The following is a 12,798-nucleotide window of genomic DNA, read 5'->3' on the forward strand; positions in this document are numbered from 1 at the left end:
TCGTCACACAGAGCAATGATTCACTTCACGTGTGCTGTATAACCAGAAGGTTAACAGGAGGATGGGCTGCCTCCCTGCAGGAGGATGTTTACCATTCAAAAGTGGCTTTTCCCCCAAGCGACCTGGAAAACACTTCCCAGCATCCCATTGTTTGAGGATGCCCTTCTCCAATGCCTTTCTTCTGCTCACACCTCTCCTTTCCAACAGCAGAACAATGCAGGGGGGGCACCATGCACTGGCTCACCAGGGCACAGGAGGCACGGCACGACATCAGCTCGCAGCCAAGAGCTGCCAACCTGGTCCCTTTCTGCAGCACTTCGGTGCCAAAGGATACCCCACAACGACACGGGATGGGAGGAAGCTGAAGATGCACCCAGGGAAGGGCGAGCCTGGGGTCACGGCTGCACGTTGCAGTGTGGTACCCCACATCTCACAAGCGTTTTGGCTCTCTAGGGCTGCGGCTACAGATGGGGCCTGCCTGGGGAACCTCTGTACAGTGATGGAGATGAAGAGGATGCAGAGCCCTCTGGGTCTCCCCACGGAGACCTTTCCATCGTGGGTATCTCGACGGTTCAACAATTCAATCTATGGCTTCAAACCTCTTTTAGTTCATCTATTGCCAAGTTATCAGCTGGGGCTGAGCTCCCGGGGTTGGGTTTCGGTGGCTTTGTGAGGGTTTATTGCTATTTCATTGCCAGCAGTGCGTAGCAGAGATTTAGCAGAGCTGGGACTCTATGGAGCCTCCTCACCGGGCCGCCTGCTGCGGCTTGAGGATGTGCTTTCACAATCCCTTTCTTTCCAGTTTTTCCAGTATGGCCTGGATTCTGTGGACGGATTCCTTCCTGGCCTGCCGAACACTGTCCTGGCCCCCCGTCTCCACGGAATCCAGCTCCAGCAGCAGCTTGGTCAGCATCTCCTCCAGCAGCCGGTAGGATTTATCCGTCTTTTTCCCTACAAACTCATCCACCTCCTCCTCCAGCTGCTCCGCCTCCCCCATAACGTGCAGGATCCTCTGGATTCCCGGCCGGATGCCTGCGGAATGCGCTGTGGGTCGGTGCTCCCCAGGTTGAAGCTCCCTATTCCCGGCCCAAGGCTTCCGAGGCGTGCTGTCATAGAGCTGGGGCTGGGCGCTGTACTGCACCTTGGGGTGCTGGGGGGCTGCTGCGTGGTCATTCACTGTCCCATAGGGCTGGTGGTTGCCATCGGGGTAGTAGCTGTGATGGTTTGTGCCGTGCTCGGGTTTATCATAAGCAACGTCCTAAGGCAGGAGGAGAAAAAGCCTTTTAAGTGGTTTTGCCTAAAAGCCAGGGGTTTCTCTCTTATCTGACACTTGCTTTGAGCTGTGCTCAGTGGGGGGGACACAGGGCAGTGATACAGGCAGCATCTTCTGCACCCAAGTCCTGCCAAGAGGTCCCAAAGAGGCACAGGACCCACACGCCACTAAAGAGAGATGCCAATGAGGGTCCTGTTTGGGCATCCCAAAGACACTTCTCTGCAGGTGGCTGTTCCCAAGGGATAGCAGCGCCCATCCCTAAATCCCTGCTGCATTGATCCTCCTGATCAAACCCTGACATGAACAGACCACTCCAAATGCATCATTTCCTTCTGCTTTGGGCTTAAAACATCCCTCAGTAAGTAAGGGATGGCTGTGCCCAAAACAAGCACTTGAAGAGGAATTCCAAAGGCTGCAGACTGGCCCTTGGGGAGTCCCATGCTCTTCACTGCTTGAGAGAGGTTGTTGGACAAGGGCTGACCCATTTCCCTGCCCTGGGATGCCCGATATCTCCCGTGCCTTTCTATAGCTCCAGCCCTGCCTTTTGGTCTCGTGTATGCAAAGAGGTGGTTTCGCTGCAGCACCTGGATCCCTGCTGCTTTCTTTCTACCTAAACTAAATGTGCTCAGGGAAAGGGGCATTCCCAGGAGACAGAGGCAGGGTTTGGGGAGGTCTGCCCCCAACCAGGACCCAGCATCACCTTGCACTGCATCACTGCATCATCAGCATCAACGCTACCTTTGAGTCCCATGCAGTGGGGTGGGAAGTTGCTCCGCTGCTGGTCCAGGATGGGTGCGAATCGGCCACGAAGGGGTTCCCATGCACTGAAGTGGATGCCCATGGGTACCGTGGCTGCACCCCATAGACAGGGTGAGGAGCCCATGTGTCCTCCAGGGCTCTGGGCTGCGGTGGGGGGGTGACCCCTGAGCTGCTGTCTCCATAGGGATACTGCGGGATGGGCATTCCCGGTGTCTGCAAGAGGAAGAGAAGAACAGGAGTTACCCATGGAGTCACTGCTCCCTCCAGGCAGCCCCACCAACAGCCTTGCTGCTGGCTCCTGCTTTCCTTGCCCTCAACCTTGGAGTCTCTGTAGAGATATTGGAAGTTTCCTTATCTCCAACCTAAATCTCCCCTATTTCAGTCTGAACCCATCACCCCTTGTCCCATCCCTACAGCCCCTGATGAAGAGCCCGTCCCCAGCATCCTTGTAGCCCCCTTCAGACCCTGCAATTGGGCTCTTACCTGCGGTGGGGAGTAGCTGGGACCCTGCTGCTGCCTCCGGAGCGAGGAGCCCTCGTTGGGACCCTCCGGTGCCGCGTAGCTCCAGGGGGGAGCCGGTGATGGGCACCGGTACCTGCCGGTGGGCTCAGAGGTGTAAGGGGACCCGGAGCAGTGGTACCCCCGTGGCAGCCCCGTGTAGTGTGGGGCAGCACCAGGAGGGTAGGAGGGGCTGTAGGCTCCATTGGCGTAGGGAGAATCCATGGCCTGGGAAGGAGGGAAGAGCAGAGGAGAGGTCATGGGCTGTGGCTATGAGGCCAAGGGACCCTTCCTGCAGCCTTTATATCATCCCCAGGATGGGTTTCGTGCTCTGACGTTGGCCACCGTCAATGAACGCGTTTGATTCACGCTGTGGTCACAGCGCAGGGGACGTTGCAGCAGGTTGGTGTGGCCGGGGGGGGAGGCTCAATGGCTCAGCAATACCTCTCCCATTGCCCCCCCCCCCGGGGCAAACAGCTCCGAGGAGCCTCAACCACGTCACTGGTGCATGAAAACCGCTCCAGGAACGCTCGTTTCCCCTTTCAGTCTGCGAAGAGAAATGAGGCAAGAGGACGGGATCCACCAGTTCTGGGGCCCGAGGGCGCTCCGATCCCCCGAGCTGCGGGAGCACGAGGACACGGGATCATGGAATGGGATTGGAAAGGACCTTAAAGCTCACCCATAAAGCAAGGACACCTTGCACTGGAGCAGGGTGCTCCAAGCCCCTGTGTCCACCCTGGCCTTGAGCACTGCCAGGGATGGGGCAGCCACAGCTTCTCCATTCAACCCATCCCAGCATCCCAAAGAGCTCATCTCCATCTCCCCCCTGGCAGGTTAAAGCCATTCCCTTTGTCCTGTCCCTGCAGGCCCTTGTCAACGGGTGGAGCTCGCGGAGCCTCCCCATAGCTTTGGGCACAGCAGTTTTTCCCCATGAGCCGTTTGATGGAGGAGAGATCGGGATCAAACCTGCGCATCCCATGGGATTAGGACAAACCCCGGCTGTGCCCGCACAGCAGGAGCACGACGAGCGAAGCCTTTCTCTTCACGCAGCGTTTGTGCAACAGCCCCTAAAAACCGCTGTTGCTGCAATAGACCCAAATGGGCCCCAAAGAGCAAAGTGGCAGGAGCGGAAAGCAACGGGCACCGGGATGCTTCTTCCCTGCGGGAAGCGCGGGTCCGGTTGGATGCGCGGCTCTCCCCCGCTCATCCCGGCTCCAACCACCCGGGGCCGGCAGCATCTCCGCGGTGATCCCAGCGTTGGAGCCCGGCTCCCAGCCGTGTCACCTTGGACGGCGCCCGGGGACAAAGCTCCTCCGCGCCCGTTTAAACGCGTTTAAACGCGGTTCCCAGCTCGGGGATGCTCTCAACGCGAACGGATCCGTTCGGAAACCAGGGGATGCGCGGCGGCCCCCGCCCGGCCGAGGCCCCGCGGCTCTGCCCCAGGGCACGGAGACCGCGGCTGCCCCACCGAGAGGGGCGGGATCGCGGCTCCCTCTTCCCCCCACTCCCTGCCGCCGGTCCGGTCCGGTCCGGTCCCCGTTACCTGCGCCGCTGCCGGCGGGCGGGAGGACCCGGGGGCCCACAGCGGGCCCGGCTCTGCCGCGCGATCGCAGCGCTCCATGGCGGCCGCGCCACCGCCCCGCCTCACCGCCAATCAGCGGCCCGGCCCCCACCTCGGCTGACCAATCACCGGCCGCCTTGCGCGCACGGCTGGCGCGTCTTAAAGGGGCAGCGCCACACCGAGCTCCTCCCGGTTACGAGGTGGTTCCGGGGCGGCACCGGCGGCACCGGCGCATGGCGGCGCTTCCGCCGCGGGCAGCACCATGAACTACATGCCCGGCACGGCCAGCCTCATCCAGGACATCGACAGTGAGTGCCCCGGCCGGGCTCCATCCAGCGGGTCCCCGGTCCCTGTGGATGCTGCATCCCATGGGGCTGCTTGGACCCCCTGCCCCGTGGGCTGAGCTCCAGTGCGGGGTTCCTCGCTGGTTGAGCATCACTGGGTCCCCCCGCGCTGTGGGTTGGGGTCCGGGGTGTCCATCCCCGTCTGAACCCCGCTTTTCTCCTCGTGTCCCGCAGAGAAGCACCTGGTCCTGCTGCGGGACGGGCGGACGCTCATCGGGTACCTGCGCAGCATCGACCAGTTCGGTACGGGGGCACCTTGGGGGGGGTTGGATGTGCCCCGGTGCCAGGCGTGTGTTGGGACGGGCAGCGATGAGGAGGAAGAGGAGAGCCCCATAGGTACCCGTTTGTAGGAGCTGGGTGATGCTCCCGGGGTCACCAGAGGAGCTCCCTTCCCAAGCAATAAAGAGGGAGCTTGGATTTAGTGGGAGCTCCCCATTTTGGGGTCCTTGCTTAACGCAGTAGCTGTATTAACCCCACTGCGTGCTGGTCCTGAGCAGGAATATGCATTTCTTCGGTTAAAAACATGAGGTTTAAATCAATTTAGTGGTGAGTGGAGTGATGTGATTGCAGGGTTACAGCGTGTTTGTGCTGTGCATTAAAGCACACATCTGTGTTTAATCCCCCCCCTCCTCCCAATTGCATCCAGCACTGATGCTCCAGCATCCCTTTTTGGGCACAAAGGGATGGAGACACCCATGGGCTTGGAACATGATGGCGCTGCCATGGGTGCTGTGGCCTGCCCTGCCTGCCCAGGCTGTGGGTGCTGCATCCATCCATGGGAGATGGTTGGTGCCATCAGTGATGGGAGCGCTGCTGCTGCTGCTGCCCCGGGACGGGGGGGGGGAGATGCTCTTTAATAGCTACAAAACACGGTGTAATCTGAGTTCTTCTTTCTCTGCAGCAAACCTGGTGCTGCACCAGACTGTGGAGCGCATCCACGTGGGCAAGAAGTATGGAGACATCCCTCGAGGCATCTTTGTAGTGAGAGGAGAGAACGTTGTTCTGCTGGGGGAAATAGTAAGTGAGGGGCCCTGACACGAGTGTGGTGCCCATCAGTTACAGGTGGTCCCATTGTGAGGGCTGATGGTTGAGCCCCCATGGATTTGCTGCCCAAGAGCCCTCTCCCATGGACACTGTGCTGGGGGTCCCTGGTTGTGTCCCCCCCCACATCGCCTTCACCGTGTGCCCTGCGCATGCAAACCTATGGGCAGGGTGGACCCAAGCCCTTGCTGCCTGTGTGCCAGCTCCTGCTCACCTCAGCATCCATCCTGCCCCGTTAACATCGGGAAGAGCAATGGAATGGGCTGCCCGTGGCACCGCTCGGCCCCGGCAGCATCATCCCGGCTCCGAGAGCCTGGAGCATCCCATGGGCTGAATGGGCTCTTTGTGTGGCAGGACCTGGAGAAGGAGAGCGATACCCCCCTGCAGCAGGTCTCCATCGAGGAGATCCTGGAGGAGCAGCGCGTGGAGCAGCAGGCGAAGCAGGAGTCGGAGAAGCTGAAGGTGCAGGCGTTGAAGGAGCGGGGGCTCTCCGTGCCGCGGGCAGACACCCTGGATGAGTACTGAGCCCCAAACCCACTGTTCCCATGTTGGGTTTTCCATGGCACAGAGGAGGAAATGATGCCTTTGGCTCCTCTCCTTGCATGGAAGAAGGAGGAGGAGGAGGAGGAGGGGAGGCAGGCGCCTGCCCCGTGCACTGGGGAACACAAGGGAGTGTGTTCAGGAGGAAACCCCCTTGGTCCTTTTGGGTTGGTTTTGCTTTAGTTCCTCTTCCCGTGCCTCGGGGGGAGTTTTCCCTTGGCCTGTAAATAAACCCTCAGTCTCCATAGCAACGGCTCTGCCTCTGGTCCCCTCCATCCGCATCCCAGTGCAGGACCCTCTGGAACAGGGAGAGGGATGCTGGTAACCCCCAGCTCAGCTGAGTGCACTGATGGCCTAATTAGTGCTAATGAAGAGCTGCTGCAGCATCTCCTCCTCTCAGTGCAGCAGGGAGGGGGGTCCTTTGGGTTGTGCTTGTCCCCATCCTGTTGGGAGCCAGCTGGGATGGGATTGGATTTGGGCAGGAAACAGCAAACCTGGGTGCTGAGTGGGGGCTTTTCCTCTTCCCAAGCACCTCGGTTTGGCAGGATGAGCCCAGCTGATGCTGAGTGCACAGGGGTGAAGCCCCCATAGGCAGGGTTGGGGTCCCCTCTGCCCCACAGCTCCCTTCTTCTGGGGGGGGAGAAGCAGCCTCCCCATGGGCTTTGTCCGGGTGGGATAGGGTGAGTTTGGTGGGAGGACAGGAAAAACAAGGGAATTCCCTTTGTGCTTTAACAACAATGGAATAAAAGGGGGGTTGGAGCTGGTGGGGAACCCAAATCCCCTGGGAGGATGCAGCTGATTTGGGGCTGAGAGGGGGGTCTTGTACCCGGGATGAGGGTGGGATGGGGCTCCCACCCATTAGGATTGCGGGAGGAGGATGAGGATGATGGGAATGAAGTCTGCAGCGCTGCCCCTTACATCAGCCTGTGATGCCCTGGGGGTGGTCCCACTCCCATCCTGATCCATCCCCATCCCATTCTCACGCTGCATCCTGGATTCCCTCCCCATAGGCATCGTGGTGGTGCTGGTGCCCTCCCCAGGAGGGAGAGGTTTGACGCTAGCACCAATGCCTCCATCCCATGGGATGCACAACCCATGTGGGCTGGAGCCTTGTGCGAGCAGGAGCTGGATAAAGGGGTTTTGGCCTTGGGATGAGGTTGATGTCAGTGTGTGATGCTGCAAGAAGTGCTGGGATCTGGGAAGCAGAGCAGGATGAGGGCTGGGTCTGAGCTACCTTCACCAAGGGCTGCCTTGGGGCACACCAGGATCATGTATGTCCCTTTATCCCCCTTCCCTTTGAGGTCCCCATCACGGGGCTCAGCCAGGGAGATGCGTTGGGATGCAGGGGATGAGCATCATTGGTATCATCGCAACAGACAGGTTAAAATCCAAGGGGATCATTGGGTGCTGGTGCCTACAGAGTCCATTGGAGAGGCAGGGAGGGAATTGTGTAGGGAATGTGCCCCTGAGCCTGCCCTCTGTGAGGTCAAGGATGCCCCTGGATGATGGATGCAGGGTCCTTGCCTTCACCCTTGGTATGGCAGCGGCGGGTGGTGGTACCCAGCTGAGGATGCTGTTAACTGGGGCAGATGGGACAGGAAAGGTGTTTGGTTCCTTATCCCATCCTTATCCCTAAACACAATGAGAACGTTCACAGACCTGCACGTAGGGAACTGTGATGCTTCTCCATCAGTTAAAGGACATTTCAGACACTTCCAAACCAACCTGGAAGTGTTGGAATTGCTCTTTCCTCTGAGGAACCCAGTGCAGAGCCTGTTGGAGGCTGCAGGGACCTGGTTTAGCTGCGTTTCTTCATCTCTGCCCCCAGCACCTTTGGTTCCCATTCACCCCCATTCTGTGCCTGTGTGAGCAGCATCAGTGCTGGGACATGGGGGTCTGATGGGGGTTTAGAGGCTGAAAGGTGCAGATGGAGCCGTGTGGTGGCTTTTGGAGGGACATGGGGGGTGTTTTGTGGGGTTCTTTTGCCTCCCCCTGTGTTTTTCCCCCCCTCCTGCCCCACAGCTGTGGGTTGGAGGGCTCTGCACCCATCCCACAGTGGGGCTGTGCTGTATCCCCTTGCTGGTACACAGGATGCGGCTCCCCTTGTCACCAGCGGTGGGTCCAGGCAAGTCACTGGGGCCTCATCCTGCCCGATGCAGGAGGGTGATGCTGGATGCACGATGGGCTCCATTGGCCAGAGCATCCTGGACAGGCACCTTCCCAGAGCCTGGGGTAGGTGCTGGGACCCGAATCCCATCCCTGATGCCTGTGGTACCCAGGATGCTGTTGCTCCTTAGCACCCAATGGGTGCTGAGCTGTTGTCCCTTCACTTGCCAGGCACACTGGATGCACCCCTGAGGGGTGGGTGAGGGTCCTGGGGGGGTGTCCCAGTTAAACCAGTCCCTGCTATGGGGGTTTTGGGTGGGTTTGGGCACAGCCTACTCCAGGCAGGGCTGGGGTCCATGGACCATGTTGGGGGGTCCCCCCTGCTCTCCATAGACCCACTGGGGACCCTGGAATCACCCCTGTGTGGGGCTGCAGCACTGGGATTATAGGGGATGTCCCTATAAACACTTGGGATGGGGATGGTGCAGCTCAGCTGGCTTCCCCTTGATCCCCCCATCACCTCCATCGATGGGAGCACAAGGTCCTGATGGAGAACAGCAGCGGCGCCGGAGAGGAGCCATCCATGGGAGCAACGGGACCATTCCCACATGGCAGGTGGGACCCAACCCATTCCTTATGGGAGCAGAGGGAGGCGATGGGGCTGCGTTGCTGCTTGGTGCCCTCCCCGTTGTGCAACAGCAGGGGGAAGGTCAGGTCCTGCAGGAGGGAGCCGGGGTTGACGTCAAGGGAAGCAGCTGGGGATAGGAGCAGGGCCATAACTCATCCCGGGAATGGGGTTTTCATCCTTGACTCTTATCACTGCTCTGCATTGCCCACTGCTCCCAGCCCCAGGGGCAGATAAACCGGCCTCGGGGGGGGAAGGGGGGGAGGTTCAGGGCTGTTCCCAGCCCCACAGCGTGCCCCATGTTCAGCTGTATAGGGCTGACAGAGGGGTCGCGTTGGTGTGGGGCCATGTGGGGTCTTCCAGCACCGCTCGTGTCTATGCGATGTGCACGAAGCATCCCGGTGTTCCTGCATCCCGGGTACCACCACCCCAGCGGTGCTGGATGTCCTGTTCTGCGTTTGGACCTATGGGTCAGGGTCTAATGTGATGGCACAGGAGTGGGGTCTGGTCCCTATGGGGGGGAGTCCTGGTGTGTTGGGAGCTGAGGATGGGCTGAGCCTGGCTCTGGTTGTTGCATCCCGGCGAGACGACAGTGCTCTCCATTACCTTATTATTATCCATTGTGATCTGTTCTTATCCCTTCTCCGGATCTTTATCCATTGCTGCTCCATTCAGGAGCACGCCCCCAGCCCTGTGCAGCGAGGCAGCTGCGCAAGGAGCCAGCTCCGACCTTGGCCCCGTGGGTCCTGCCGTAAGCGATGGCTCTTATCTCCCTGCTGACGAGCCAGCATCCTTCAAGCACCGTACTTAAGGCTCAGCCCCCGCGGGGCTGGGGCAGAGCAGCTCCCATCACCGAGAGGGAGAGAAGCAGGAACCGGGATACCCAAGGGCTGCATCCGCACGGGAAGATGCTGCCGGCGACGTTCAAGCTCTGCGCTGCCATCTCCTACCAGCACCTGCGGAACATGAGGGGTGAGGGTGCGAGGGAGGCCACGGGGATGGTCTCCCCGTCCCACGTTGGGGTCGGGTTGTGGCTCCGCCACCTCTTTGGTCCTGTGATGGGGGATGAGGGGGGGGGGGGATACGCTGGTGCTGATGTGGAGGGTGGCGATGGGATGCAAGGATTTAGTGTTGTGTTAATGCAACTCTACCTTGCCCCTTGGTACCCATGGGATTGCCCCTCGGTGTTTTCATGCTGGGATCTGCTCCCCGGGGAGGTCCTGTGGGGACAGGGCAGAAGCAGAGGCTTGTTCGAGGTGTTTGAAGTGGGGGTAAAAGCGGCCGCCCCAGTGCTGGGGCTGACGCTGCTCTGCCCCCCAGGTCTCAGAAGACAAGCGGCCCTCACCATCGGCCAGGAGCTGAGCAAGCTCGTGTGCCGCAGCCCCGGCCCCGGGCCCTGGATCAGCCACGTGCGCAGGAGGAGCTCCTTGCTCAGTGAGTGACCAGCGGCGGGGTCTGACCCTGTCCATGTGTCCATGCCCCTTTTCCATCCCCTTTTCCATGCCCCTTTTCCATGCCCCTTTTCCATGCCCCTTTTCCATGCCCCTTTTCCATGCCCCTTTTCCATGCCCCTTTTCCATGCCCCTTTTCCATGCCCCTTTTCCATGCCCCTTTTCCATGCCCCTTTTCCATGCCCCTTTTCCATGCCCCTTTTCCATGCCCCTTTTCCATGCCCCTTTTCCATGCCCCTTTTCCATGCCCCTTTTCCATGCCCCTTTTCCATGCCCCTTTTCCATGCCCCTTTTCCATGCCCCTTTTCCATGCCCCTTTTCCATCGCCTTTTCCGTCCCACTTTTCCACCGCCCTTTTCCGTCCTCTTTTCCGTCCCCTTTTCCACCCCCCCTTTTCCGTCCCCTTTTCCACCCCCCCTTTTCCACCCCCCCTTTCCCACCCCCCTTTCCCACCCCCCTTTCCCACCCCCCTTTCCCACCCCCCTTTCCCACCCCCCTTTCCCACCCCCCTTTCCCACCCCCCTTTCCCACCCCCCTTTCCCACCCCCCTTTCCCACCCCCCTTTCCCACCCCCCTTTCCCACCCCCCTTTCCCACCCCCCTTTCCCACCCCCCTTTCCCACCCCCCTTTCCCACCCCCCTTTCCCACCCCCCTTTCTTTATGGTGACTGTCACCATCAGGGCTGTATGGAGTGGTTGCTCATGGGCAGCCCATGCCTGTGAAGCGCAGGCAAAGCAGGGGCCGAGTTCCCTTCCCCATGCCTGGAGCAGTGGATTTGGTGCCCCGGTGGCGCAGGAGTGTTCTTACCCTGCTGCTGTGTGACCTGGTGCAGGCTCAAGGCTGGAGGAGAAGCCCTTCAGCGACGTGGAAATGTCCTACATCAAACAAGGGGAAGAAGCGCTCCAGAAATCCCTGAGCATCCTCGGGAACCAGGACGGCTGGAAGATGGAGACGGAGCTGGTAGGTCCCGTGCCCCACTGCAGCCTTCACCCGCTCCCCCTGTCCATGTATGCAATGGGAATCCCCCATTCCCTTCTCCAGCAGAACGGAGACCGAGTGCTGAGCAAGGTGCTCCCGGACGTGGGGAAGGTGTTCCGCCTGGAGGTGGTGGTGGATCAGCCCCTGGATGCGGTGTACAGTGAGCTGGTGGACAACATGGAGCAGATGGGAGACTGGAACCCCAGCGTCAAGGAGGTCAAGGTGGGAATGGGCCCCCCCTTTTCCTGCTCTCAGTGTTTGTCCCTCGGCCCATTGCAAAGGATTTCTCCAGCCTTCCTTTGGGAATGGGGAGGGCAGGATTCATCCTACAGCAGGAGTGAGTCTGTATCGGCTCGAGTGCTCCTTGCTCTGCATGAAACGCACTTGGGCTTCACTGCAGGGTAGCGAAGGCGTTGGGTTAGAGGAGAAACAGCAGCACAGAGCCCCAGGGTGCAGGGAGCATCGCTCCAAACCCCTCTTTCCTATTGGAACAAGAGAAGCATCAAGAGAAACCCCTTCCCTTCGCGGTGCTTTGAGCGCTGCTAGAGCTAACGCTGGACCCCTGAACTTCCCAGATCCTGCAGAGGATTGGCAAGGACACGGTCATCACCCATGAGAAGGCAGCTGCTCCCCCCGGGAACATCGTTGGACCCAGGGACTTTGTGAGCGTCCGGTGCTCCAAGAGACGCGGCTCCACTTGTGTCCTGGCTGGAATGGCCACGCAGTACGGAGCCGTGCCGGAGCAGGAGGGCTTTGTAAGGTAACTCCCACTTTAGGGTCACTTACATGGAATGGCAGAGCCACAACGTGAGCTTGGAGCAGTTGGGTTTGTCTTAGGTGGGAGCTGTTGAAGAAATCCCAATCCATGGCATCAGCTGGGTTTAAAGTCACCTCAGGAGATGATGCAGTCCGACCTCGAGCAGGCTCCACAGGGAGCAGGCAGGCTTGGAATGGCTCTCTAGAGCCCTAAACCATGCTGAGGTTTAGTTTATGGCCATGGCTCCTCATCCTGGTGCTGAGACCAGTGGAAAGGGTCTGGTACCCACATCTCCCCAGGGATGCTTTCAGCCACTGCAAGGACATCATGGGGGGGACACTGGGTGCAGCAGTGAGGCTGAGAGTGGTCCCCAAGGGCAGAACTCGGGGTGTGGGGGGACCAGGACAGGACACAGAAGCCCAGCACTGCTCTTTGAGGCTGAAAGCTGGTCCCTAACGTGCACCCCTGCCCCTCACAGAGCAGAGAATGGCCCCACGTGCATGCTGCTGCGCCCGCTGTCCGGCCGGCCCTCGCACACCAAGCTCACTTGGCTGCTCAGCATCGACCTCAAGGTGAGCTCCCCTTCCAAGGCCACGAGCAGGAGGTGGGGTTTGGGGCAGGTTCCACTCACGGGCTCTGTCTCCTCTCCTCTCCTCTCCAGGGTTGGCTGCCCAAGAGCATCATCAACCAGGTCCTGGCCCAGACCCAGGTGGACTTTGCCAACCACCTCCGGCGGCGCCTGGCACGGACGGCGGCCCCACAGTGCTGACAGTGCTTCAGCCCGGGGTGGGGGGGATGAAGGAGGGGAGCTTGTATGGGCAGACAATGTAATCAGAGCCTGTGCTCATTAACCGAGGCCTTTAAT

At 60.0% G+C, this 12,798-nt stretch overlaps 3 protein-coding genes across 5 annotated transcripts in view; 2 read left to right on the forward strand and 1 right to left on the reverse strand.

The window, feature by feature from the left end:
• Positions 1–778: 778 nt before the first annotated feature.
• BAG4 (BAG cochaperone 4) lies at positions 779–4,183 on the reverse strand. Its single transcript, XM_061472517.1, has 4 exons — positions 4,074–4,183; positions 2,516–2,758; positions 2,012–2,245; positions 779–1,258 (listed from the first exon to the last, which is right to left on the reverse strand). Exons 1-4 carry the CDS (start codon positions 4,149–4,151, stop codon positions 782–784), a joined length of 1,032 nt encoding a protein of 343 aa, XP_061328501.1. The 5' UTR covers positions 4,152–4,183; the 3' UTR covers positions 779–781.
• A 61-nt stretch (positions 4,184–4,244) lies between these two features.
• On the forward strand, positions 4,245–6,002 carry LSM1 (LSM1 homolog, mRNA degradation associated). The gene is made up of 4 exons (XM_061472519.1): positions 4,245–4,399; positions 4,610–4,678; positions 5,337–5,452; positions 5,831–6,002. Exons 1-4 carry the CDS (start codon positions 4,354–4,356, stop codon positions 5,999–6,001), a joined length of 402 nt encoding a protein of 133 aa, XP_061328503.1. The 5' UTR covers positions 4,245–4,353; the 3' UTR covers position 6,002.
• Positions 6,003–9,612: 3,610 nt separating this feature from the next.
• The window catches only part of STAR (steroidogenic acute regulatory protein), a 225,103-nt gene continuing 221,917 nt past the window's right edge, over positions 9,613–12,798 (forward strand). Inside the window, exons 1-7 of one of the 3 annotated variants that reach the window (XM_061472538.1) lie at positions 9,613–9,719; positions 10,068–10,181; positions 11,031–11,158; positions 11,240–11,398; positions 11,752–11,936; positions 12,412–12,505; positions 12,595–12,703. In XM_061472538.1, the coding sequence (XP_061328522.1) occupies positions 9,656–9,719; positions 10,068–10,181; positions 11,031–11,158; positions 11,240–11,398; positions 11,752–11,936; positions 12,412–12,505; positions 12,595–12,702 (852 nt within the window). In that variant the 5' untranslated portion in view covers positions 9,613–9,655 and the 3' untranslated portion in view covers position 12,703. Of the gene's footprint in view, positions 9,720–10,067; positions 10,182–11,030; positions 11,159–11,239; positions 11,399–11,751; positions 11,937–12,411; positions 12,506–12,594; positions 12,704–12,798 lie in introns of those variants that run through there. The other 2 variants (XM_061472539.1, XM_061472540.1) reach the window with 2 other exon arrangements.

The sequence above is a fragment of the Pezoporus flaviventris genome, unplaced genomic scaffold, assembly GCF_033815535.1.
Source record: "Pezoporus flaviventris isolate CSIRO_AGI_PZ_B2104156 unplaced genomic scaffold, CSIRO_AGI_Pfla_v1 ptg000071l, whole genome shotgun sequence".
Lineage (NCBI taxonomy): Eukaryota > Metazoa > Chordata > Aves > Psittaciformes > Psittacidae > Pezoporus > Pezoporus flaviventris.

Coding starts and splice junctions, on each gene's coding strand:
- BAG4 (XM_061472517.1), bottom strand. CDS start 4,151: ATGGAGCGCTGCGATCGCGCGGCAGAGCCGGGCCCGCTGTGGGCCCCC. Junction 2,246..2,515: donor CCAGCTACTCCCCACCGCAG/GTAAGAGCCCAA, acceptor TTCCTCTTGCAG/ACACCGGGAATGCCCATCCC. Junction 1,259..2,011: donor CCACTGCATGGGACTCAAAG/GTAGCGTTGATG, acceptor CTCCTGCCTTAG/GACGTTGCTTATGATAAACC.
- LSM1 (XM_061472519.1), top strand. CDS start 4,354: ATGAACTACATGCCCGGCACGGCCAGCCTCATCCAGGACATCGACA. Junction 4,400..4,609: donor CCTCATCCAGGACATCGACA/GTGAGTGCCCCG, acceptor CGTGTCCCGCAG/AGAAGCACCTGGTCCTGCTG. Junction 4,679..5,336: donor GCGCAGCATCGACCAGTTCG/GTACGGGGGCAC, acceptor CTTTCTCTGCAG/CAAACCTGGTGCTGCACCAG.